General features: G+C 44.7%; 1 protein-coding gene across 1 annotated transcript in view; it reads left to right on the forward strand.

Moving 5' to 3' along the window:
- Positions 1-27,013, forward strand: part of BRINP1 (BMP/retinoic acid inducible neural specific 1) — an 87,904-nt gene extending 60,891 nt beyond the window's left edge. Inside the window, exons 3-8 of the mRNA XM_037401252.1 lie at positions 185-375; positions 5,493-5,662; positions 6,973-7,078; positions 13,482-13,718; positions 19,186-19,408; positions 25,821-27,013. Of these exons, the coding sequence (XP_037257149.1) occupies positions 185-375; positions 5,493-5,662; positions 6,973-7,078; positions 13,482-13,718; positions 19,186-19,408; positions 25,821-26,961 (2,068 nt within the window). The 3' untranslated portion in view covers positions 26,962-27,013. The remainder of the gene's footprint in view (positions 1-184; positions 376-5,492; positions 5,663-6,972; positions 7,079-13,481; positions 13,719-19,185; positions 19,409-25,820) is intronic.
- The last annotated feature ends 302 nt before the right edge of the window (positions 27,014-27,315 follow it).

Raw genomic sequence — 27,315 nt, forward strand, 5'->3', positions numbered from 1 at the left:
TAATGCCTCACTTTTCTCCTCTCCATTCCCCTCTGTCCAGCCTTGTGGCCTCACGTGTGTATCCATGTGGGGGTGTCCAACAGGATCATCTCCTTCTCCACCCTTCTTTCCTGCCCTCAGTGGTTCCCCCAGCCCCTCCAGACTCGAAGCCTCACCCGTGTTGTGTTCCTGTGTTGTCATGTAGGGAGTTTGCCCGTTGGAAGGTGAGGAACACAGCCATCGAGCGGCGGGACCTGCTCCACAACCCACTGCCCCTGATGCCTGAGTTTCAGAGAAGCATCCGCCTCCTGGGCAGGAGACCTACCACGCAGCAGTTCATTGATACCATCATCAAAAAGTACGGCACCCACATCCTCATCTCTGCCACCCTGGGAGGTAGGTGGTGACCTGGGCTGTTTTCTTCTGGGGGAGGTGGCACCGGAGAGCCCCTACGGACCTGGGCCACGCTGCTGGAGGCTGGCTGGCAGCACGGAGCCTGCCTGTGCCCCCCAGCCAGCGCCTGGCTCATCGGTAGGCACCGTGAAAATCCCCCGAGTACGGAAAGCCTTTGCAAATGAATTCACAGCACAACGCGTGTGAGTTCGGCATCTGTGGTACGTGTGCACCTGTGCTCCTCCAACAACAACGTGTGTGTACTGGTGTGCGTCAAGATAAACATGCTTCATTTAGCCGGGGAGCCTGGCTGTCATTCCTGCACCTCTGTCCTTAATTTGACAACAGACTCTGTTGGTCCCTCTTTTTGTCAGAATGAAACCAAATGCAGGGGGGGAAGCATCCTTTCTTGCTGGAACCAGAGGAATTTTAAAGAGCTCAAGGAAAAGGGAGTTCAAGGAGTTGGGCAAGGAGCGTGTGCAGCATGGGAAGAGACGGCCAGGAAGGCCTGTGCTGAATGCATAAGCGAAAGCAGTAATGTGGAGTAGACTTTTGAAAAAAGCAAGAGTTGAGTAAAATTCCAAATGTATATGCAAGGACCGCAGAGAGGTTTGTGTGTGCCAGCAGAGTGCGTTGGGGATGACACCAGACGGTACCGTAGGGCCATTAACCCCTGAGTCTGTGCTGCTGTCGGTGCTGCATAAACATTTCAAACACTGAGTACTGAAAACAGGAGGGGTGAAAATCATATGCTCCTCCTGATGCTTGCTGCTGATCTTTTTCTTTTTTTCTCTCTTGTATTATTTTTACCATTCTTTACCCCTTCGGGGTGTGCATTTAAGTGCCTTTCTCTTGAGATCTGTTTATAAGAGATTTTGCAGTGGTGGAGGGGTCTTAATTTTAACATCTATTTTATTGCTGTTGCTTCTTCAATCTACCTGACCTCCAGCTTTGCCACATTGTGAAGTTTGTAGTAAACTTTGAAGAATTTCTGGCCATCTGTCTGTTCCCAAAGCATTCTGAAGACACTGGGATGAGACGTAGATGAGATTAGATGTGTGCAAATGATTCATGGGCAAATGAGGTGGTAGGTAAATTGGCGCAGTTCCATTGAAGTCAAATGGCCTCTCGTGTGGCAAATGTCCTTCAAATATCCTCATGCTGCTCTTCCAGTCCAGGCACTCAAACTGTTTGCTCCATCAGCAAGAAATGTAAGAGAAAGCAGGTTTCCATGCATTAATACAAGTGACTGCCTGCATCAGGCCTTAATGAAGTCTGTGTAAAGATAAACTCCTTTTTATTGAGGAAACTGTTTTTCAGGACAGTATTTTACAGAGCTGAAGCCAGCCAAGTTAAAATCCAGTAAAGAGTTCTTTTTGTGGGTTTACTTTTCTTTCCATTGACATGCCTTTTTCTTCTTGCCACTCACATTCGTGGCAATTCAAAATAAGAAAGACCTTTGATGGTAAAATATATTTTTAATTTTGCCTGGGTGAGGTTGTGAATTATGCACAGGGGCTTGTTTCTTGTCCTGATTTTACAACACAACAATTTTAAATATGCAAAGGCTTGTAATGAGAACTGGTGTTGGAGAGGAGTGCTAAATGCTCCATCAGCCTAGTGCACGGTGAGTAATGGTAGGGGAGAAAAGGAGGATTTATCTTGGCAATGGCAGTCCTGGAGAAAATGTAGATGAAGCTGGGCATGCATTATGCAAGGAGGACACACTCTAATCAGTCTGTGGGCTGAACAAGACCACTGGGATATAAAACCAGACGTGTACTGGCACCCTTGCTCTCCCAGGACCCCACATCTCCTCAGAAAACTCACTGGAGTTCTGCTTTGGATCACAGTTGTTTGTGACTTAGCTTGATGTCTTATTAGGTTGCAAACAAGTGACAAACACGCAGGAAATTGTTCTGCTTTTAAATGCCAGCTGTTGCATGGACCCCAGGAGGCTGGGTGATGGATCAGGCCAGCCCACCAGTTTCACACCTGGCCACATGAGGAACAGCTCCTGATGCTTTTCAACCTACAGAGCAGCCTGCTTCCCCTGGAGCCTAATAAAAAACCAGCTCTGCTCCAGTTTATTTCTGACAATGGGATTGGTGAAGGGTCATTTTGAGGGCATCCATGCTCTGGCATGGAGCACACAGAGCTGAGAGCTAATTTGCAGGGAAAGCCCTGAAGGAAAGACAACTTTGAACATAGCATCAGCTTAATAAACGAGAAATTAAGACTTAATAATGCAGCAAAAGTCTGTTAACCTCTCTTGATCTAAGAGTTGCTTTCTCATGCACACGCTCCATGGGGATGCTGTGCTTTCCCAGGTCTGCACACATGTACACAAAATAGGATTCCAGCAACAGTATTTCAGCTCAGCACCCTTCACTCCTAGGCACAGTATTTGTCCTTCAGGGAAAGCATCGAATCTCATGGGCTTTACTTTCCTGCTTTCTTCTTCTTGCTCGCAGTGGAGGGGTCCAAACACCCCAGGGAGGAAAAATGACAGTTTTTGTGGGGAAATCGCTGATCTCCACTGCCCTAGATTACAGGTTTCTCCTCTCTGATGTCTAGGAGCAGGCTGAGTTGCTCATTGCCTACTTCATGTTATCTAGGGACCAAAAGCTAATGGTGGATCTCCTTGTGAACCAAACCCGGTGTTATTGCCTGATGCAATTCAGTCCAGACTTCCTGGTTGCTCTCTGTCCAAGGCATCTCCAATCTCAGCATTTGTCTAGCTAAAATGAACTAGTCTGGACTGAAAAGTCCTGATTTTTTGTGCCTTGACTATTAATATAAAGCATGATATCTTTCCATAAAAAGCAGTTTTTTTCTCGTTGCTGGTGGAATTGAAGAAGAGTTGATGCCTGGATCCAGCAGGTTCCTCTGAGAACCGCAGCTAAGGAGAGAATTATTCCAGGTTTTCCCTCATCTGTCACAACCTGGCAAAATGGTGGCAAAGCATCTTTTAAGTCTGCTGCATCTCTGTGCAGTTAAATGCTTCCGTTACATGAGAGATTCAAAAGTTTTGGCTCAAAATACACTTTTACGCCAATCCAGCCTATCTTTCCCCAAGCCTTTTGGCTAACTCCCACTCAGATGTCCTTTCAGTGGCAAACTAGTTGCCTCATGAAAATTCACAGAGTCTGACCTTCCTTCAAATCCCCGCTAAAGCTCACCTTAAAGATGAAACCTGACCAGGCGCTGACAGCAGCCAGGCAGCTGGTGTGCGGTGACCGCTGTTTCTCACACTGATCACAGCCATCTTATTACCTTGTGCGCTGCCGGCTGTTTGCTGTAGACACCTGTTGTGTCTCATCAGATATGTGGGCTTTAAATCCTCCGGGAGAGGAACTATCTTTCTGCTGTTTGTGTGGATAGAGCCTGATGTACCAGAGCCTCGATCCCTGCCAAGGTCTCATCGCACCGCTCAGTGCACAGTAATGTTGATGGTGATAAAGGAAATCAAAGCTGGTCATTTTCCAGGGAAACTCATTTTGTGAGAAGTAACAATGATAATGCTGTTAACTACTACGTTGATTGTGGTCAAAAGATAGCATGTGATTTTTAACAAAATATTTGAGAAAAAGCTTTATATGCCAGACTTCTTCACTTAGCTCCCGTGAAGCCAATTAAAAGATTTCAACTGATCAATTCTTTTGATTAAAAGTATCTTCTTTCCACCAAAACTTTCAATTTTTCATCTCAAAACTGAAGGCTCAATCCTCAACATATCAATCGCTCGAGAAACTGAAATCCAATAAAAATATTTTGATTCATTTTTGGTTTGTGTTCAGGCATTTGGCTTCCAGATAAAAGCTGGAAAATTTCCAGGGAAAGCAAGGAGAAGGACTTACTGGGTTGGATTTTTTGCATTTATGTAATAAAAGAAATTATTTGGACAAATCAAACTATTTCAGATAATAAGAACCTTTAAGAAAAGTAACTTCCCTGTCTTACAAAAAAATAAGCAAAAATGCTGAAAAGCAAAATATTTCTTGGCCTAGAAAGTGGTGGTACTTTTTTTTTTTTTTACCATGCTATCATTGCCAGAGGCAACGTATTCATCAGTGGTTCATCAATCAAATCAGAACAAGTACCATTCCTCTCATTAAGAGAGCTATGTAGAAATGGCACATTCCTAGTGTAGGTGTCTGTTCTTTTCATTTATTAAAATCGGAGCTTCACACGTTAAGGATGCAGGATGGTATTCTGCCTTTTTACTCCTCCTATAGTCCCAGCCTTGTGTTAAGAATGAACTGGATTTTAATCTGGCTCATACAGCAGAAATTGAACTTCTAGGTAAATATTACTTCACACCTTTGTGTCCTTTTCATCTGCTTTTCATTACATACAGGATTCTGCTAATGTTTAGGATGTTTGGTGCTATCAGATCTTAACTGTTCCACTCCCGGATTCTCTGGTTACTGATTAAAAATCACCTGTCGTCCTTTATCTTGTACAGTATTTTTCACTCTCCACTTAAATTACCTGAATGACACTCTGAGAGGGGGGAAAAAAGCAGAAAGGATGGTTGGTTTACATCAACTTTCTTATTTGTTCTTTCCCCTGATCACTCCCCTTCACTCACCCCCCCGCCCTCACCCTTTTGTGGGGTCACTGGAGAGGTACAACTGGTGTTTATTTGTCCTCTTCACCCACCTACATAACTATGTCCTATTTGCAACTTAGATCATTTATTCCTTCTAGAAATGGGGTCAGAGAGAGACTTGCATAAAAGTGGCATCTTCTCCTGTCAGTTGTGCATCGTTCTAGAGCACTGCCCACAGAGAAAAGCATTCCTTGAGTGGGACAAATGGTACTGAATCCTTCCCAGCAGTTGTGTTAAAGCTATGATGGTTAATAAATGTCCAAAATAGTATCTACTCAATTCAGCGGAGCTGATCCCCAGCAGTGATGGACCTGGCCTTTCTGGCTGAATGGAGGAGGCTCGTATGTACTGCACTAAGGTTCTGGTACTGGTGAGGAAGGGTGGGTTCATTTAAGAGTGCTTTGTGTTGGGCTTTTCTTTCTTCAGGTAAGACACATGACATCGTATGTTCCTGTTAAGATGACCCTGCACAGCAGCTTGAAATCTCCTTTTCTTTCTGCTGCAGGAGAGGAGGCCTTGACCATGTACATGGACAAAAGCCGCCTCGACAGAAAGTCAGGCAACGCTACCCAGAGCGTTGAGGCATTGCACCAGCTTGCTTCCTCCTACTTTGTAGATCGTGATGGCACCATGAGGAGACTCCACGAGATCCAGATCTCTACCGGAGCAATCAAGGTACTGTATCTTGCCTTGGGAAGAGAAAGAAGACTGTGTGCCCATGCTACTGCCGTAGGGGTTGAGGGCAGGACATTGCCAGTTCAGTGTGATGGCTTTTTTGATCACAAGTTGTTTTCTTCCTGTGCTGATTTCCTAAGGTAAATTGGTTTTTTACCAGCCTTATTGAAGAATTTATTTCCCCAGAGCCAGTCATACATGGAAAGGGGTGGGCATCCAATGTGATGGTTGTCTAGGACAGGAGACTTCCACTACTGTGAGGCAGTGACCCCTGGAAGGAAGAGAGGGAAAAGACAATCCAGATCAGCAATGGAGGTTGGAAGGGAAAGGCAGGTCTGTGAAATGTTCAACCCCATGCAACCCAGAAGTATTTTCCTCTTGTGGGTATGACTGCTAAACATCTCTCAGATGAATTTGCTACAAGAAAAGGTGAAAAAATCAGTGTGGCATTGCTGAGGTACCTTGAATGAAACAGACTGAGAGACAGCTAGGGGGCTTGTGGCAGGCAGGGAGGCAAGCTGCTCAGAGCATACAGAACAGGGGAAATGGTTCTGCAGACAAAGGCTGCCTTCTCTGAAAGCAATCATCCTATACTGGGGAGGGATTTTATTGTTGCAGAGTTCACCTCAGGGAAGGTGATGTGGATGGAGTTGTCATTGTTAGCCATTTCTGAAAGGTTTCAGCTCTTGTTATTGTTCTGTGCTGTCTCATGGCTGAGTCTGTTCCCTTCTGGATGGGAAATCGTATTGAGATATTGAAACAGCGATGGCAGATAACCGCCCTTTGTGAATTCAGGAAGGGCAGCTCTTCTCCATGGCTGGAAACCATTAGCAACAACCACAGCAAGAGCACTGCAGGCCATGTGTGCCTCCACCTAACCTCAGCACAAGGATGGTCTGCACATATGTTGTGGGAGCACTAGGCACCACTGTGGGCTTGCAATCCATCTCTGTATCTTGCTTTCCAATAAGAGAAGCCAGGGAATAATTCCCCTACTTGCTTCTGATGTTCTCCAATGGAGATGCTCTATGAGAAACATCAATCTGCAGGACATCATTGCCAAGCCCAGAATAACATGTGGTACCATAAAGAAAGCAGGCACATTTCACTCTATTTTTTGCAGCTTGTGAGTGTGCCAGACATTAGTCGTGTCTGTTCAGTGTGGCACATTATTTCCCAATTAGGGAAGATGCATTTTGGATTGCATCAGCTGGTGACAAGCAGTCATCATATTACAAGGTCTGAAACTGCCTGGGGAAGACATGGTGCTGCAGTCAAAGGGGACACTCTGTTTTCTCCATCCTCCACAGGTAACAGAAACTCGTACCGGCCCCCTGGGCTGTAACAGCTACGACAATCTGGACTCTGTGAGTTCTGTCCTTCTGCAAAGCACTGAGAGCAAACTCCACCTGCAAGGTAGGGCACAGGAACGGGGGAGCTGGACATGCAGGGCATGGAGGGGGGGGATGAAATGAGAGAGGGGTGCCCTTTATTCTAGCCTGCTTCCATCCTCTGTTTGCTGCGATCACCACCTTTGCTGTAAGCTCACTGAAGCAGGACTGATGGCTTCTGGCGGCTTCATACGATGCTCAGCACAGCAGAGCCAGGGCTTGACAAGGGACTGAGCTAAAGGTGCAAAAGACTGCAGACTTGGACCCCAGTGAGGTGTCTGGGTGCCCTCTGCCAATGAATTTTCATGAACTTCTATGTATTATACATATATCAATATACATAAATGTGGCCTTTTCCATTAATATTGTAGGGATATTCCATCCACGTCTCTGTCCCTCCCAAATTGCTGTTTTGCGTAAGAGGTTTGCAGATCAGCTTTTGGGATTCTGTAATGACGGTAATCTTTGGGAAAAGTCACAAAGGTTTTATTTGGATGCTAGAAGCCATGGCTTCAGTCCCAGTTGGGGAACTAGTCCAGAAGTCAACAGATAGAGGTCATGACTGAATTAATAAATAAATACATGCCGGTTAGCAAGAAGTCAACTTCAGTACAAGGAGGAAATTCACTGGGCGTGTAATTTACTAAGGTTATTCCCAAGTTTTTGACAAAATAAGGAAATGTTGGATTTAACTGCTCATTTGCCCAGATGGTTTTATTTCTGGAATCCTTGTACTTGCACAAATTTTAATTTTTCAGATGAATGGGCTACATTACATCTTCCGCTTTGAGTATAATTTGGCAAGTGCTGTTTTAATCTTGGGTTCACAGAAACTGGGTTTCATTTACTGAGTCATGTTGTGGATATTATTATTGTTGTTATTATTTGCCTTTAAAAATAATAGGCAGGTTGTCTTCACTATTCCAGTGATTATCTAAATCACTGAGTTCAGGTTATTACCTAATTAACAACACACAATTTGAGGCTTTTTTATATACTGTGATTATGGCTGCTGGTAATGAAAACCCAAGGATGACACACCAGATAACTAGGTAAACAGCTAAATAAGCATACAGCTTGGTTTATAGCAGACAAACTGGTAAGTAGGTAAATCAATAGATCTCTATTGGCTATCTGATCCTACAAGATAAGAGAAAGAGCAAGATGCCAGGGAGGGGGAAAGAGGTGGAGGAAGAGTGAAAGTTTAGGAGAGAGGTGGGATGTAAGATGAGTGAGGCTGTGATTTCTGATGGGAGCAGACAGAGGACCTTTGGGGTCAACCACACATGGGTCTCATGGAGCTTCATAGCATAACGCAGCACAGAGAGGACAGACCCAAGCCAAGAGAGACAGCGAGGGAAGGGAGCAAGGTAAGGCTCTTCCTAATAGAACAAAGTGACCTTTAAAGCTACACCTGAGTTTTCTGCCTAATCTGGAGTGCAGTTCTTGGGATAATTACCCAGGAACCTTCCTCTGCTCTGAGAGGCCTCATTAGGAATTAGTCATAGGGCTGCAGGTAATGGATCGTGACCAAGTCTCCCCTGATCTGATTAGCAGCTGAGCATGAGCTGCTGACAGAAATCCACGTTACTACCTTCATGTCACTCTGGCTCTATAAACGAGCAGCTTCTTCATGACAGGAAGAAATTCTATTTCTGAACTTGCTGCAGCCCAGCCCTGAGAGTTGTGCTTCCAAAACTTGCCCTCTAGGAGATGCAATGGCTGGACCCAGATCTAAGCTACATATTCATGTCTGCATGTAGGGTTTGGGAAGGTCAGCCAGCCTGGAGATTTAGGGAAGGACCTGGATGCATGTGCAGTATCTGGTTCTGCACTTGTGGTTAAATGGACAGAAGAGCATCACTAATTTGTAAACCAGTATGCATGTGGACCCAGCATGCACGTCCATCTGTGTCAGATGCCTTCATTCGGGTGTATACACAGGTATATTAATCGCAGTAGCTCAGAAGGTTTGCCTTTTAAATAGCACGATCTAGGGACAGGTTCCCTGTCCTGTGCATGGGGAGGGCTGTGCACAAAGCTGGGGGGACCAGCCCGCACGGGGCTGGGGGAGATCTTGCTGTGGGCTGGGAACTCACAGGTGACTGCATTTATTTGTGCTTTGCATCCTCCTGTCCCTGCAACCAGCATGAAACCATCCCTTCACCTGCCTCCACCTCTGGTGTGGCTGATGCATGAGCTGCCTGTGCTGCCTGGAAAAGGAGTAAGCCGAAGCATGGGAGGGGAAGGTGCTAACAGCTCCTCAGCAGTCTGGTGGGAAATGGGAACATGTGTTCCCTAGAAAAGTGTCCTAGGCTGAAATTTGAAAATCTGAGTGAAAAAAAGCATCACTTTGAAAAGTTCTGGGAAATTAAAATTGCAGAGACACGTCCTCTTGGGCAGCGTATGTTAATATTGCAACGTGGCACTATTTCAATAGGGTAAAATCCTTCTGTGCTATTCTAAACACTGTGACATAAAGCCAGGAAATATTGCATAGGTAGTTTATTACACCAAATACGGTAATAGACTGTTAAATTTACAGTACAATTAATGTTAAAGTCTTTGCCAAGGTGGGCAGAGCAGTGATGACAATACAAAACATTTCATCTTTTCAGTGAAACAAAATGAGGGAGTATGAAAAATACATTTAGACCTTTCCCTGTCAAAAGTGCTTTTGGAGTCAACACACTCTCACAAAATGCTTCAATGAAACTGCATTTTCAACAGAGAACTCTTCTATGGAAAATGTCTCAAATAGCTCTAATTTAGAGCTGGGGAAATTTACCTCTTTTAATGCAGGAAGCTTTTTATATACAGTCCGAAGCCAAACATCTCTCTAATAGTTTTTCTGGGTAAATTAAGGACATGTTCCCTTGTCAGAAACTTCACATTCTGCCTGTAGTTAGCTAAGACAAACCAATACCAAATCAGTGTTGCTCTGAATTTTTAAAGAGGAACTTTATGCTTTACAGACTGGCAGAATTCCTCCTTCCGATCAATAAGTTACCTTCAAAACTAAGATATTCTCCCTAACACTTGCCACTAGCAAACCTACCTTCTGCATCTATTATCAGCTACTGAGGCTGCTGTGGAGGATAAGCCTATCCCTTGTGAGCTTAGAACAGTGGTCTCAACCAATATGGCCTTCTTGCAACCTCATCTTTGTCAAGATTACCTTAAACGATTAATCACACCTGTGCTTTACTGGCAGCTGTAATCAACTCAATTTCAGTAATATCTAGTTACTGGGCATGGTATGGAACTACACATGAATGGGAAGGGTACCAGGACTGAGATGCTGCTAGCCCAGTACTTGTACAACATCTTGCCAACATCTGCTCACAAGGGTGTTCAATACAAACCCAAAAATACTGGTATGAATTTGCCCTTGTCTGGGTATGATGATAAATGTGTGGGGATTTATATATGTCAAGGTACAAATGTGAGAGCAGGCATGGCTGTATTTCAGTAACCCTATTACTTTTATATATCTATATCTATATCTATATCTATATGTACACCCTGTAATGATTTCTTCCACAAGGAAATTCCTAGCTGGAAGATCTGAGTTGCCTGTAATCCCTATAGAATGTTTGCAGTTTTTAAGTTAGAGCTTTGCATTTGGAGTATGCACACTCATGTTTTGATGGGTCGCTGGATTTGTGTCACTAGTGTTCCTGGTCTAAGCACATATTTGAATATGTGCTGCTTGTTAAATGCTACAATTAACTCTATGGATTCCAGCAGAACTGCTCACCTGGTTAAACTTAAGTATTTCTGTAAGTGTTTTGTTGAATTGGTGCTAAATGTACAGGGGTTCTGACTACCTCTTAAACATGAGGTTATTTCTTCGAAGAGGATATCCTGGAAACGGTGGTGTTTTTTTTTAGAAACCACAAGTTTTATGGGCAAAAAGTGAGCCTCCACATGAGGAACTCTGCAGGGTAGGATGGGACGGTGTTATGTTTTGGAGATTACAGGGTATTCATGTTTCTGCATGTATTGAGATACACAATGCACGTCCTTTGCAATGGGAGGTGCTTTCCCTGAAACTTTAGTTGCTTTTTTTACCCCTATTCCTTCCAGAGGAAAAAAAAAAAAATAATCTCTGAAGCTGGTGTCATTTGTAGCTGGGACCAGACAGCTTGTTGGTGCTGTTACCCACGTTAAAACTGGAAGAGAAACTATGGTGAGCTGAAGAGCCTGTGGTCATTTGGGCCTCACATTCAAAGGGTGAGGCCAGGTCAGGTTGCTTCTTCATGAAGCACAGAGTGGAAAGATTTATTCAAGGGACTTGGGCCATGAATAAACGGGGTCAATGCACATCAAGAAGCCCAGGCCCCCTCTCCTGTGAGCTTGCAGGCTCAGTGAGTACAGCAGCCTTCAGGCCCTCCAAGCCCCCTTTGTAGATCTCGGTTCTCCAATAGCACTGCACTTTGTTTCCATCCTGAAGGGAAGTCTTGGAGCCAGGCGGGTGGGACCATCCCTGTCAGTGCGAAGGTTCAAAAAGGAACTGTCCCTCTGGTGGTTGCTTCAGATCAATCCCTAAAAGAGACTGAAGTTCAGTCCTTCCTGAAGACAATGGAAAGAAAGGTGCTTGTTGAGAAACATCTCAGGAAAGACCAGATGGGTCTCAAAATGATAATCAGCCTTAGACCACTTTTGAGGTTCACTGGGGTGCGGTAGGCTGTGGCCAGCCCCTTGCATGTTCCCTCTCTTCCCCACAACAGCACCACAGAAAAGGCAGCAGGATCTGTGCAGGCACAGTGCCTCCAAATGCCAGGCTTGACATCCTTCCCTGGGCAAGTGCCACAGACATCTTGTCCAGCTCAAGGTTGCTCTGGGTTCATCCTGCCCGGCGGCTGCCGCTGCTCCGTGCTCGGCTGCCAGTTGGGTCAGACAGTGGGGCAGCTCAATGACAGCAGGCATGGTGCTTGTGGAGACTGTGCCCTGGCAATAGCAGCAGGGAGAGGAACCAGAGGTCCCTGTGCCTTCAACATCCTCCTGATCCCTCCAGACTTGGTCTTCCAGAGGGACCTTGTCAAAACTGAGATCTCTCAGTGGAACCAAAATCAAAAGGGTAATGGGGGTGCCAGGGTCACTGCCCACCACTCTTCTCTTGTCTGAGGTGGACGTGACCCATCACTGAGATGGGCCTGAACTCCTGTAAGGAGTCACAGCCCTCCTTGCCCTTCCTGCACACTGTCATCCTCTGAATTATTGTCTTATTTTCATTCCACTCCAATGAGCTGTCAGGCACGGATACAGTAATTCAACGCAATAGAAACACAAACAGATGGGTAATTGACCTGCATGCCTTCATTACGTTGGAGTTCAGTGCTGCTGTTCGAGCCATAAACTCCTTTATCTGCCACTCCAAAATCCTTGGGCCTTTTATGAGGAAGGCGAGCGGGCCAGGCTTCCCGCAAAAGGCTTGCTCGGAGTTATTGTTGTCTCTGCCTCGTGCACCGCAGACGCTGACTGAGTTTGACAAGCAGGACTCACCAGGTAGAAAAAAACATCTGTGAACCCTCAGGGACATCTGCAGGGGGACAGGAGATGGGGGCTGGAGAAGGACAGATTGGAAAAACACGTACACTGTGCGCGAGGCAAACACTTAAACTGTTATCGTGTCCTCTGGTACCCGAGCAAGCGTACGCCTGCACAGATGGATGGATACGCAAACACTTGCTATGGAGAAAGAGACATGGGGATAGATCTCTCAGCTAATGTAAATCTTCAGAGCACCACTGAAATCATTGGCACTAAATCCATTTGCACTTTTATAGGATTTGGCAAGTAGCCTTCCTAGCAGGGAGAGAGCTGAAAAGACTCGGGTACCCAACTCCTGTATTTATACCATGGGAACTGGGCACTTAACTCTGCAAGGGTCTTTTATAAATCCTTCCTTGTATTATTTTCCTTTCTTCTGTTTCCTTTTCTCTTTCAGTGTGTGGTTTCCATGTTTCTGTGGTACCAAACCTATTTAGTCTCTCTCAAATAGATCAGAACAGCGTAACGCTCATCACTTCTGAACTAGCACTCGGTTGTCAAGTGTAAAACCAGTCCTAACCCGGGAACAAGGGAGGCTTTGGCTTCAGCTGCTTTGTGCTGTACTGGAATCCAGGACTGGGATGAAGGGGGTACACTGGATGTTGTGGAGGGGGTGTTAACTGTCACCTTTCCCTCACAGAGCAGGTGGGTTCTGCTCTCAGCTACCTCACTAGTTGCACTGGAGGCACACAATTTGTAGCTCACCTTCTTTACTCATGACAGCTCCAATAGAAATACCCCAGCAGCTTTTAATTCCTCAGCATCACTTTCCCAAGCTGTTAATGAAACAGGTTTTGAAAAGAACAGATACCTGAAATGACATCTTTTCTTGTTTCCCCCACCCCCTTCTCTGCCTCTTGTTTCTATGCCAGGTCTCCAGATCATCTTTCCTCAGTATTTACAAGAGAAGTTTGTCCAGTCTGCCTTGAGTTACATCATGTGCAACGGCGAGGGGGAGTACATCTGCCGGAACAGCCAGTGCGGCTGCCAGTGTGCGGAGGAGTTCCCGCAGTGCAACTGCCCCATCACTGACATACAGATCATGGAGTACACCCTAGCAAACATGGCCAAGACCTGGACAGAAGCCTATAAAGATCTGGAGAATTCAGGTAACCAAGCAAAACACATTTTCCAATTGATTTATTTCAAACAAAACATGTCACATTATACCAGGTAAGAATCTCTTCTTCCCTCAGTATAGTGCTCCAGTTCGGATAAAAAATAGAGGCTATTGAACCCAAAAATGTGATCTTAGTCTTGAGGGAGTACCTTTTTTTTCTGTTTCAGATACAGACAAAAACCCATGCCACATGTAATTCTGTGTGTAACGGGATATTTTCTATGGAAGGATTTGTTTGCTTAAAAACCTGATTTTTCATAGCAACCCTGCTCAGAATCCCTCTTTAATAGTTCTACAGAGAAACTTCCACAATATGAATGATGCAGAAATTGCTTTTCAGATTTGCATGAATGATTTATTCCACTTTGGTGAAAGGCAATTCACAGAGCGAGAGCACAGGCCATATGACACCTCATTTGAGATAGAGAGGAGAAGGGGAAACGACTTCCCTCTCCTATGGTGCCGATGCTTGCTGGTGTGAACGTTTTGCTTCTCTCTCCACTTCCTACCAGTCTGAGGCTGGAGGTGTCAGTGGAGTTTGTTCCACGTTGATGCTGGGCAGCACCCATAGTAGCTGTGTGGTAGCACTTACGTGATACGCACTCTCAAGGGCTGGAGGTAGGAAAGAGAGCAACAGTACTGGTGCAGTCACATCCTTTCCTTTGGCAAGCAGTCTGCATGCCCCGAAGCCCCATGGGCACTATGCTGAACTTCTTCGAGAGCTTACCCCTGTCCTGACTCTCATCTTTTAGTGTTAGCCAGTTACTTCCCCACACATTTTCTTTAACGTTTATGGTCATAACTGTCCAGGTCTCTGTGTTAGGAAAGAAAACTATGAGGAAGGGACCATCTAGTTTCATGCAAGGCACTGAAGAATTCTTCTTCAGAAGTCTTCCCGGCAGCAATTTCTTTCTTCATGTTGAAGGTCACCTTAATCCCTTGAGTGGCTGGAACAAAGCGGCCTGTGTTGTTTTCTTGATAGGCTGTTGAGGACTGCTTCATACTTTGATATGCGAATCCTGCTGGCATGTCTGCTGTTGCACATATTCTTATGTCCACCTCCTGCGGTCAACTTGGTGCTCAACTGAGCAAAGTAGTTAATAGCCCAGGGCTGATGACCATATTGACAAGGTCCCCCCATATACGTACACTAGGGGAAGCTGCAAGGCTGGGGCTGTTCCAGTAGTAAGTCACTAGCTGAAGAGGTCAGTGGTTTTCTGGGGGTTTCTATAGATTCACGGACGGGGTGGGTGCACTAGGGCAAATCAGAAGTGTGGATACTAGAAGCTTCTGCTAGATCAGTACTACACAAATTAGGGTTACTGGTAGTGCTTGCCTGCACAGCTCTGCCATTAGTTATACGTTGCTAGTTGTGGTACAGGATCTTCATACAAGATGCTCAAGAGCCACATGTTGGCCACCATTCATCAAACCCCTTTACACTCCCAGGGCATCTAACCCAGACACTTAGAAGGTGAGAGCCCTATGGAGAGAGAGGAATTACAGTCCAACAGTGATTGCTTTACTGTTACATTCTGTACTTGTTGCACTCAATCTAAGCAAAGGCTGTGGTAGATAATTATATTCGGTCTCCCTCCCCTTGAGATTTCAACAGGGGAAGGTGTTTTTTCATTTGCCATGTTAAAATGACACATTGCAGTGCAATTCTCTGTTGTGCTATAGCCATATTCCACCCAGGACTGGAGGCTTTTCAGGGCTAGACGGAGTGATTATCTTTATGTTTAAAGCTGCTGCATCTCATTCATCACTTTGTTGCATCATGCGTGAACTTATCCTTTGAGATGAAAGTTGCTGTCACAAAAGACTGTAGCATTAGTATTTTGCTTTTTTTGTTTTAATAAATATTCCCAATAATGAGAGGATTTTCTTCATTATGAACAGCAGAAAAGAAATCTCTAATGAAATCTGAAGACTTTTCCAATAAAGTAGGCTGAAAGGCACATGAGTGCGCTGAAAGCATATACCATTTCCACAGGAAGCTGCTGATAGCTTGAAAGATCTGTATTCTGGCTCTGACGTGTGTTGGATTCCTATGCTAATTTGAAAAAATCATGTGGGACAAATCAAGACTTGGTGTGATTTGGGATAGCATCTTCAAAGTCAAGGAGGCTGCAGTGAACTGCTGCTGCTGTAAATCAGCTCAGGAGCTCTCTTAGTCCTGTGCTCCATCGCTCATGTGTAAATTGAGAAAAATAACACTGCCTCATTCTTGGCATTTTAGTATGGCTGGCCAAAAAATTCTGCATCGGAACTGTGATTCTGGGTTTTAAAACAGCACTTTGATTAAAAGTCATGGGGTTTGGGCTTTTTTTGCAGTGCTATTGCTTTCTGACAAAAATGTGATTTTATTTTTTTTTTTAACTGAAAAGACAAGCACTGGAAAAATGAAAGTTTCATACTTGAAAGAGATGTTTGACACGGCCATTTCACTGAAATGCCACCATCCTTCTCCAGAGGCTGGACCTCTGCCCCCTGCCACCTGTGATGAAGAGTCATTGCCATGGGACTGCCTGCAGGGACTGGGTGACTCAGCAAAAAGAGAGGCCACGTTGCATTATGGGGGATGTAGTCCCAGCCATCATCGACATTGTGCAGATGAATGAAATAAAACCAAATGCAAACAGATTTATTAGTTAATTGGAAATTCTCAGGGTTAAGAATGAATTATTCCCAGAAGGGTACAAGACTTAGCACAATCCAGCCATAGCCTTGGCTGGGGCCTCCAGGGACAGTTATAAATAAATATAAAGAAATAATGAAGAATCTATTCTTTTGGGAAAGTATTTTCTTTTTTCACACCCCCCCCCCCCCCCTTTTTTAGAACAACCTCATTCAACTTTTATTTTGCTGGATTTCTTTGCTAATTTGTTTTTCTCCCAATGTTGCACTGCAGTATCAAAATGTGCACACTGCACTGAATTTTCTCCTTTACTCGTCTCTATGAAAAATGTAGCACATTCATCATCAAAAGGAAAAGATCTTGGTCTTTTGCACAAACAGGCTTTTGAGGAAATTGATTTATAAGGGGCGGGAAGCAAATGCAAGGCTTTTACTGCTGAAAGGTACCAGGAGTAATCAGCATGGTCAACAGAAGCAATTATACGTGATGATAGTTTCAGAGGACCACTGAACAAGAGAGAATCATTTTTGGGGAGGAGAAGGGCACTGAAAGCAACATTACAAATAGAGTGAAAACCTGAGAGATGATTAAAAAAAAAATAAACCTCTGTTATCTTTGGTGAAGAAAGGAGACAAGCAGATGTCCCATGGATCTTGATAGTGCAATGATGAAAATTATTTTTATCAGGTGCTCAGTTTCACCATGTGATGAGTAGGATGTGAACATCCATTTACCATCTATGCAATGATGGTACTGACTAACGCATAGATGTTCTGTGGTAGGCAGTTGAGCATGAACTGCAAGTTGCTGGATAATAGGAAATCTGTTATGCAAATATCCATAAGCTTTTTATGATGGGTTGTAAATTATCTGGTCTGATTTTCTTGAATAATTCTATGGATTATTACTTTTTTTGAAAAGATACCATCCTTTACCAGCTTTCATTTTTTACTTTTTTTTCCCTGGCTATTGTCCTCTTTTCCTTCTGAAAATGGGATGAAGGAATTTTAAAAAAGGATTCAGAAAAGAAGAAAAATAATGTAGATAGCTTACAGGAAAAGAGGGCCGCATTTCATGTTGGCTGCTTTGTGGGGTTTATGGCAGGGCTCTATCCAGCCTCCCCCCAGAAACAGGACCACCAGCAGCAGCAGGTCAGGTCAGCCATGGCTTCGTCTGGCAGAATCTAAAATAAGGGGTTCTGCTGCATCTCTGGGCAGCATGTTCCAGTGCTGCATTACTGCCAAGTAAAGAAGTTTTTCAATAAGCCATTTGAACTTCTCAAGCTGCAAACTTTCTATTACTCCTTATTATATCATATGTGTCTAACAAGAGGAGTTTCTCTCCTTCGTATCTGTAAGTACCTTTTTAACAGTGGTAAGCTGTAATTAGATTGCCCCTTGGCAGCTCCACCAGATTAAACAAGTGCGGCTTCCTCCACCTGACCCTGCAGGACTTGTGCTCCAGGGCCTTGACCACCTAGGTAGCCCGCAGCTGTGCCCTCCTCAGTTTCTCAACACTTCTCTTTAATTGGGTGACCCTAAAGTTGGCAGAGAAAGACAGGTGCAGCCTCAGTAGTGCCAAGTAGAGGGGAAGAGAAACTTCCCCAACCTCCTGGATTTAGCCCAGTATGCAGTTTGTGTTGTTCCCAGTCAGAACATAGTGCTGACCCACCTTCAGCATGGTGCTCACCATAACCCCAGGACCTTTCCAGCAGCTGTTGTTCAACTGGTTGTTTCCAAGCCTGTACTGACGTGTGTGGTGGTTCTCTCCTGGTGCAGAACTCTGTTCTTTTCTTTATTGCATTTTATAGGCTTTTTGTTGGCCCACTCCTCGTGTGTCTCAGTGTGTCAAAGCCAGTTACTGGTATCAAAAATTGAGTTATTTTCTACTGAAAAATGGGAACCATCTGTTTTTTCCATATGAGGATGTCCCAGCCTGGTAATCAGAGTCTAAGCAAACTATATTTCTAAATTAGGAAGAAAGGGGTGATCGTAAACAGAAACAGTATCAGATTTTTTTTCTTTTGTCATGAAAAAAAACCCTCAAACAAAGCCTACATAATGCTTTTTTCATTATCAAACAAAATCAAATGGAAATAAAGTGATTACAAAACAACATTTAACAACGTATTTTTGGATCAATTAGAATTTTCTTTTGGCTAAAACTGACACATTTTGTTCTGACCTTAGCCTTGCAAACTATTTTATTTTCATTGTTACATAAAGCAACCCATTTAACTTCAAATGTTCATGAAGTTAAATAAGAAAAAAAGGATCAGAATGCTCTGCTTAAAAATGAGAAAGCTGGACATTTTAACACAACCCAAACCCTTCCTCTGGGGATTTTTTAAGGCTTTTTTTTTTTTTTTTTTTTTTTTTTTAACAACACAGCCAAAGTGATTTGACTTCAACAACAAATGACATTTTAGGAGCAGATGAAAAACAATTTAAATGAGAACTCTTTAACTGACAATGATTACAACGCCTTGCTTTTTGTTCATAACCCCCAGACTGTAATCCTGTGCTCTAGGGAATTTGCTTCTCTTTTTTACTTCACCCTGTACACATTAACTGTGTTGTTTCACCCTCGTACTCTCTGGCTTTCATTTCCCGTGTGGGAGCAGCAGCAGCCCTGGAATCAGTGGGCTTCCTGGGGCAGACTGGCAGACCAGTGAGTTAATGGGCATCACCTTCCTTTAGCAGAGCACTGATGGCTCATACATCATTGCTGTTTCTCCATCCTGCTAGTGACAAGCTTTGGAACTTGGTTGTAGTTCAGAAACCTCTGTATTTCTCCACATTTTTGTGTTTTTCAGATGAGTTTAAATCCTTCATGAAAAGGCTACCTAGCAACCACTTCCTGACCATTGGGAGCATCCACCAGCACTGGGGGAACGACTGGGATCTGCAGAACCGCTACAAGCTGCTGCAGAGCTCCCTGGAAGGCCAGCGCCAGAAGATCCAGCGCACTGCCCGCAAACTCTTTGGCCTCAGTGTCCGGTGTCGGCACAATCCTAACCACCAGCTGCCCAGAGAAAGGTACCTTCATCCTTCCTTGGGGATGGCTGTGGTGTGGCAGGTGGCTGATGGAGCTGAGCCGGGGCTAAACCTAGCAGCCTTGGATACAGGATGTGCTAACATGGAGGTTTGGGGGAAAGTGGTAAAGTCTGGGAGTGGGTTGGAATTTCTGGAGGTGTAAGTAACCATTACCACACACCTAAGCATATTTGCATCCTTCTGCGTGGTCTTACCTACCCAGGTGAAGGGCAGTGGCTTATTCTGTGGTGTTCTACAAGAATATTTCAGAGCTGCCATCAGACAGCCAAGCAGGCTAAGCTGCTTTTTAAGCCATTTTGCCTCATATACCACCGCCAAGCTTTAGGCCTCCATTTGTTGTTAAAGTGGACATATGGAGCACAAGATGCTTCAGCCCATTTTTGAGTTGTGTTCCGCAATGAGTGTAGCTAGAGCGAGAGAGAAGCTTTAGTTTTGATTGGGAGTAGATTCCATCACTTCTACAAACTGCAGAGTAAACCTGCAGTCCTGCCCTGGCCAGAAGCTCAGCAATGTTGTTACAGGTGGAGAGAGTAGATTTTCCATTACAGTTGCACAGCTGTGGATATCTAATAATCACCTCCTGCTGGCCCCTTTCAGCACTGACCTATAGCTGTGTTTAAGTTTCCTTCCAATCATTTTTGGAGACTTGAATCCATGGATTTTAACAAACAGCTCTTGCTATTTCTTTCTATGTTGTCTGAAGTGAAGTAACACTGAAAATCTTGGGGAAAAAAATGAGTCCAAGTGCTTTTTCTTCCATGTTTCTTTTGGAAGGGTCAGGCCAAGTTAATATTTGTAGAGGAATGCTTTCTCACCTCCTTCTTTTCCTAATTATTCAGTGTCGAGAGAACATTAACTGGTTGACTGCTGTCTCTTGTTATCATCCAGTCCCCCGACTGCTAAACACACAAAGTTTTCATTTCATCGCTGTGCAGCTTGGGAAACTCTTCCAGGGGTTAACATCTCTAATTACCAAGAAATCTCATATTTCTGGAGAAAGTCTTGATGGACTTACTAGGGATGAAGAGAAATATCTATTAAGTTTAAGAGATTATGAAAAAAGTCTTTGGAGAACTTCCTAAAATTGGCCCATTCCTGCCAATTGGCTGAGCTGCTATATACAAGCCAAGTGGTGGTGGAGTCACCAGCATGTCCAGGCAGTATTTTGAGTTGTGCCATGACAACAAAGTGAAGCAGCAGCAAGCAAATATCCAGCCAACCATGCTGCTGCAAAGCATTCAGATAAATATGTCTTTAGCATTTCTCTTCTATTTTAAAAAGTCAGCCACGCAGAAAGGGCGCCTCCAACTAATACTATAAAATCTGGAGGAAGAAGGACGAAATGGATGATGGCAACTGGAGTTTTAACTGACTGATGTGCTTGATTTGTTTAAGTCAACACCACCAGGCATATTATAATTTCTTTTCTTATTTGTCGTTCTGCATTTGTAGCTAGGCAGGGGAGCAGCTTGGTAGACAGATATGTAGTGGAAGAGGTATGCATGTCATCATTTTTTTTCACAGAGCTTGGAAATACTCTAATTTTCTAATTGTTGCTGTACAGAATGACAGACGCTTCTCAAGCAAGCCAGTGGCTTTGAAAGGATGGAAAGGTCCTGTTAAGAGCAAGCCTCTCTTTCTCTTTAATACAGGCAATAGTAAGCCTGCATTATATATTCAAAAGCAATGTGAGAAAAAGAAATAGGATTGCTGTTGATTGTCCTCAGGGAAAGGAAGAGGTGGCGTTTCCAAAGGAAAGGAAGAGTAAGGATTTCAGCAATTAGACTGATTCTCCATGACCTTTTGCAATAGCTAAGGACATATATATACGCACATGTATTTGCTCTGCACTGCTTTTGCTTAAAAAAGAGCTCTTTGCAGGCAAGTTTGTTGGTTTAAAAAAGAAACCACTCCTCAGTTGTTACAGTGTCAATGTTGAATGAGTACTTATAGTTGCATTTTAAAACTGTAAAATGTAAAATATAAATAATATCCAAAGGAGAGAGGAGTTGATACATGTTCTGGGCTCCAGCCAAATTGTCATTAGTTAAGAATACATCTCACAGCTGCTGAGAATAAAAATAGCATTTTTTTACTTCACTGTTCCATACAGAAAGCCCCAAAGTATCTCCACAGCAGCCAGTACTGGCTGGAAAGAGAAAGATGATTTTTCAAAGGAAAACTTGTTAAATCCCTACCTTTTTACTTGCAATTAAAAAAACAACGAACCAACCAACCAAAACAACCTGTCCTACTGGATCAGGGGTTTGGTGTTTTGGTTTTTTGGTTTTTGGTTTATTTAGTTTTTGGTTTTGGTTTGGTATGGTTTGGTTTTCTAACACTTAGCTAAGATCCCATCTACAACAAAGCTGAGTCTTTGTCTCAAGAGACACCCATCAGCCTCTTCCCCTCCCCAGACCTGATTAATCCTGAAGGACAAGTCAGGAAAAAAGAAAATTATTCATAACCTTTCTGTATAACATGACCTCCGCTTCTGATCTGAAAGCCCGACATGTCCTGCAAAACATGTTTTTTTGTCACAACAGATAGGTTTTAAATGGCGAAAGAGCTCTGGGTGATCACCTGGCTCCCAGCTCCCAGCACCACCAGGGGACTGCACGTCTCCAACCAGCAACAGCAAGAAAACACTGCAAAATAGCTCTCGCTCACAGCTTTGCCTGGATGTAATTTTTTTTTCATTTTAGTTTTGGAATGTAAGATATTAAAGTTGAACGTAAAACTACTTGACAGTGACCTTCAAAGACATAGCTTCCTTTTTTTTAATTTCACATGTTCTAGTACTTTATGCTTTGAACTAGTAGAGGTAGCAAACGTGAGGCAAAATAACTTTTGCAATGATATTAAAAAGGAGAAAGATAAACTGATGACTCCTTAATGAAAGAGAAAATAATTAAATTGAAAACCAATCACCACTCTGCTGCTGGCTTTCAGCCTTTAAGCAGTGGCTCTTTTCAGCTTCCTTCTGCCCTGACAGTTCTTGGTTCTTCTTGCAGGCCTCTGAGCCATCATAGCTCTGTGTTTTAAGTTACCTCCTGACAGCTGAAGGGCTGTGACTGGTCCTGCACATATTCTTATCCTGTCCCAGTTGCAAGACAAAATCGATTAATTTATACCGCTTTTCCTCTCTCTCACTCCATCACACTTCCCATTGTCATGTTTGTAGCTGATGCCCAGCTCTGCCCTGGATTCTGCATTTTCATTTAATTATGTCCTTTATTGCTGCCATCAGCAGATGGTGGGTAGCATTATTTTTTTTTTTTTTTGTCCTACTTGTGTCTTTGCTGAATGCTAAGACATATACACACACACCAAAAAAAACCAACCAACCCTCTTTCTCCTGAACTCCTCCCATCCGTCCTCCACAAAGTTGATCTGGGGATCAGGAAAATTACTAGTTTCGATTACAAGATGTCAGCTGAGAATCCTTTCTCATTTTGCTGTGCTGACTGCTAGTATAAGAGAAGGTTGGAACGATGCCTTTTTTTTTTTTCCTAAGACAGACAGGACATGGCCATCTGACCCTAGTTTTTGTTGTGTTCCCTGATGTGTATCTGGGCAGTCCTGGACCCATGAACTCAATGGCATTATCAATATGTAAAACTGTGTGAAGTAGTAAGGCAGCACTGCACAAATACACTGGGAATCCTGTGCATGAGTGAGCGTGTGAGGAAATCGGGAGAGTCCCACTGCCTTGCATGGAGCTGGAATTGTGATCTGTCCATGGCAGCCGTTCAGCTGCTGTGTGCCCATGCACCGATACAGGCTATTGGAAGCAGTGGCCCTATGTGCACACAGGCACACCTCTGACAGTGCCGAATACCTCATCAAACCCACCTGAGAAACCACCTGTAGTCATATGAGCAGCCATTAGTGCCTCATCTGAAAGCCCAGCCCCACAAAAAAGCAGTAAATGTGATCACAGTGACAGCTGTGGGAATCGGGGAAATGCTGTCTTTACGTCATGGACAGGGGTAGGGATGCTGAGAGGGTACAGGATGGAGCTGGGCATTTACCATCTGTCTGCCACCAGCCTGCTGCTTCAGCTCTTCATTTGCTTTGTGCTGCTGGGCTTCTCCTCTTGGTAGAAATTCCAGCAGGAGTGGAACCTAGGAACAAAGCTTGGGGCTGCAGGAGGTATTTTCTTCAAAGCAGCCTCTGATGTTCATCATTGTCATCAAGCCTAGTCATGGGAAGAGGCAGCATGCAGGAATCTTGCACTTCTCTTAGCAATTCCCCCAGCCCAGTGAACCCAGGCAGCCAGTGTGCATGCATTGGAGGGTTGCTGTGCTTTTAGTTCATCCTCCACTTGCTCATTACCTCTTCATGCTTAGATTAGTGGTTAGAAGCAACAAAAGATTTCAAAGAGGTGCATGGAGGAATTGAGGTGGGTTCGCAACACCTTAGGGGGATTGAAACTTGGAATCTGGGTGCCTTGCTAAATTCAAATGCATTTTTCTGGCTTTCCAACTGTGAGGCTTCAGATGGGGTAAAAAATATTTGTATTGCTGAACCAGTGAGCAAAAAATCACCTATCAGCAGAAGGGAGACTCAGGCCCCAGCGGGTGGTTTTGAGAGTTCTTGTTGCTGTCAGTAATGTGTTTTGCAGTCACGCTGTGCTGTCCCCTCCACACCAAAGCAGAGCTGTCCTAGAAACCAGAAGCCCTGTGCACTTTTTATGGGGACCAGGGCTGTCACCATCTCCCTCTGCAGCAGATGTGTGGAGAGGTCACTGCCTTGCTCCCAGGTTCCCCAGCCAGGCTTTTCCACTAGCAGGAGAGCTCCTGTTAGCTTTGAGTAGTGGAAAGAGACCCTGGTAGCCCTGTACCACAGGACGAATGTAAAAATTGGCTCTTCCCACATCCAAGGTTTCAGAATTTTCCTGCTATTGCACGTCCTTCTTCCTCGCTCTGTCTCTCTCTTTTTTTTTTTTCATTCCTTTCACTCAATTTCTTCCTCTTTCTTTTCACTCCTATAGGTCCTCTGTCTTTCAGTTGTTGCTGTTGTTTCAGTTTTCCCCTTTCTCCAACCTATTCTTCCTGCCCACTGCATTTCTCCCTCATTTTTCCTTTTACCTGCTTGTTCCCCCCCCAACCCCCCCCCTTTCTTCCCCTACCCTTACTGCTTCGGCTTCTTGATTATTTCTTTCCTTCCAGTGCTTTTTTTCCTGTTTTATACTCTTATCCCTCCACTCGCTCCCTCCCCCTAATCATCGTGCTGTTCTTTGCTGCTGTATCATTTAATGCCTTCTTTGATACAGCCTACAGCTTAATGATTATTCGGAGGTCAGGCGATGCAGGTGCCATGAATTTCACTAATCCAGCTCTGAGAGCCTCTGTCCATAATCACTCCTCCCTTTCTACAGGGACTGAATCCTAATTTGTCATTAGCCAGTCCTCTCACTGCAGCGCTACCAAGAACTTTTTGCCCAGAGGAGACAATGAAGTATTCATTAGCTGGGGGGAAGGCGGAGGGGAGGGAGCAGGCGGCTGAACAAGGCGTTCTGCTGAAGGCTGCTGAGAAAGGAATCGCTGTGCTGAGATTTCCCGGGGTGGTGGGGAGAGGGGGGCAGCAAGGCAACATTGCAAGTGCCTTATACAAAAAGCAAACGTGGGTTACAGTGTCATTCATTAGGAGTCATTCCAGGGCTGCAGGACGTGGAGGTGAGGGCGCTGATCTAGCAATTATGGGAGTGGTGAGGCCTGGGAATGGGCAAGTGTGGCTGCCTGTTGTGGGGAGAGGCTTTAAGAGGTGGTTAATTAGCAGCAGATTTTTTTAAAGGAGAAGCTGTTCTAGCAGCTTTGTCTCTACACACCCTGGCTTTCATCCTCTTTTCTGCTGTTGTTGAGCTCTGTACCGTAAGCAGAGGTTACTGCTGGCTTTGCCTCATCCCATTACGGGTCTGTTTTTGGAGAGTGGGAGGAATTGCCAATGACATGGAGAGGACTTTTCTTCTGCTAGCCCAGGAGTTATGGGGACCTGCAGTGCCTGATAGCACCTCAGCCTCTGGCAGGGCTTTATCAGCTCCATCCCCGTGGCTGAACTTTGCTGCTGCGGCACTGATGGGTTCTTTGGCAGGAGACTGTGCCAGTCTCAGCTCCTGGAGCAGTGTGAAGAGAGACGCTTTTCAGATGATCAGTTCTAACTTCTAGCTATTTCTTAGAGGGCTATTGCTCTCCACCAAAGGAGTAAACAGCATATGAATGATCCAGTCTAGAAATAGACTGGAATAGCTGCCAGATGCCATGGCAGGGCACCAATGTTCTGAGAGCTCTGCCTCAGATATATCCCTGAAAACACTGCGGCTCTAGTAAGATGCTAGCACCAAGGACTGTGAGGTTCTAAAATGTTAATGATTTCTTCTTCATACCCGCAGGACAATACAGGAATGGCTTACTCGGGTCCAGTCCCTGCTCTACTGTAATGAGAATGGGTTCTGGGGGACGTTTCTGGAAAGCCAACGGAGTTGCGTTTGCCATGGTGGCACCAGCCTGTGCCAGCGCCCCATCCCCTGCATCATTGGGGGCAACAACAGCTGTGCCATGTGCAGCCTCGCCAACATCTCTCTCTGCGGCTCATGCAACAAGGGCTATAAGCTTTACAGGGGTCGCTGCGAGCCTCAGAACGTAGACTCAGAGCGGAGTGAGCAGTTCATCAGCTTTGAGACAGACTTGGACTTCCAAGACCTAGAGCTGAAGTACCTGCTGCAGAAAATGGACTCTCGCCTGTATGTGCACACCACTTTCATCAGCAACGAGATCCGCCTGGACACCTTCTTTGACCCCAGGTGGCGCAAACGCATGTCCCTCACCTTGAAGAGCAACAAGAACCGGATGGACTTCATCCACATGGTGATTGGGATCTCCATGCGAATCTGCCAGATGCGCAACAGCAGCCTGGACCCTATGTTCTTCGTCTACGTCAACCCGTTCAGTGGGAGTCACTCTGAGGGCTGGAACATGCCCTTTGGGGAGTATGGCTACCCACGCTGGGAGAAAATCCGCCTCCAAAACAGCCAGTGCTACAACTGGACCCTGCTACTGGGCAACCGGTGGAAAACCTTTTTTGAGACTGTTCACATCTACCTACGCAGCCGGACTCGGCTGCCCTCCCTACTGCGTAACGAGACTGGCCAAGGGCCTGTGGACCTTTCTGACCCCACCAAGCGTCAGTTCTACATTAAGATCTCGGATGTGCAGGTGTATGGCTACAGCCTGCGTTTTAACGCTGACCTGCTGCGTAGTGCCGTGCAGCAGGTCAACCAGTCATACACGCAAGGCGGGCAGTTCTATTCTTCCTCCTCCGTCATGCTCTTGCTGCTGGATATTCGGGACCGAATCAATAGACTGGCGCCTCCTGTGGCCCCAGGGAAGCCCCAGCTGGATCTGTTCTCTTGTATGCTCAAGCACCGCCTGAAACTCACCAACAGCGAGATCATCCGTGTGAACCATGCTCTAGACCTGTACAACACCGAGATCCTCAAACAGTCGGACCAGATGACAGCCAAACTCTGCTAACCCGGACTTTTCAATGGACATGTTGGTGATTGATCCTTTTGCTGTAAAAAAATAAAAGAGAAAAAAAAAAGAGAAAAAAGTAAAAAGAAAGAAAGAAAAGTGGGGGGGGAAGTAAAGAAAGGGGGGAAAAACAAGATTTGTAAAATGTAATTAATATACGAAAAAGAAAAAAAAGAGGAAATTCTTCATTTGTTGAAAACTAAACCCGTTCTAGCAGCTGTATAAAACTGTCAGGCATGTTTGTTATTTCTATAATCCGTCATAAAAGGGTAACACCTTACATTCTCTTGACCTTGGGGTGTTGCTTGCTAGTCCTCAGGGGCAGCAGAGTAAATGAAGGGAGGAGCAGAGAGA

The sequence above is a fragment of the Falco rusticolus genome, chromosome 9 (genome assembly GCF_015220075.1).
Source record: "Falco rusticolus isolate bFalRus1 chromosome 9, bFalRus1.pri, whole genome shotgun sequence".
NCBI lineage: Eukaryota > Metazoa > Chordata > Aves > Falconiformes > Falconidae > Falco > Falco rusticolus.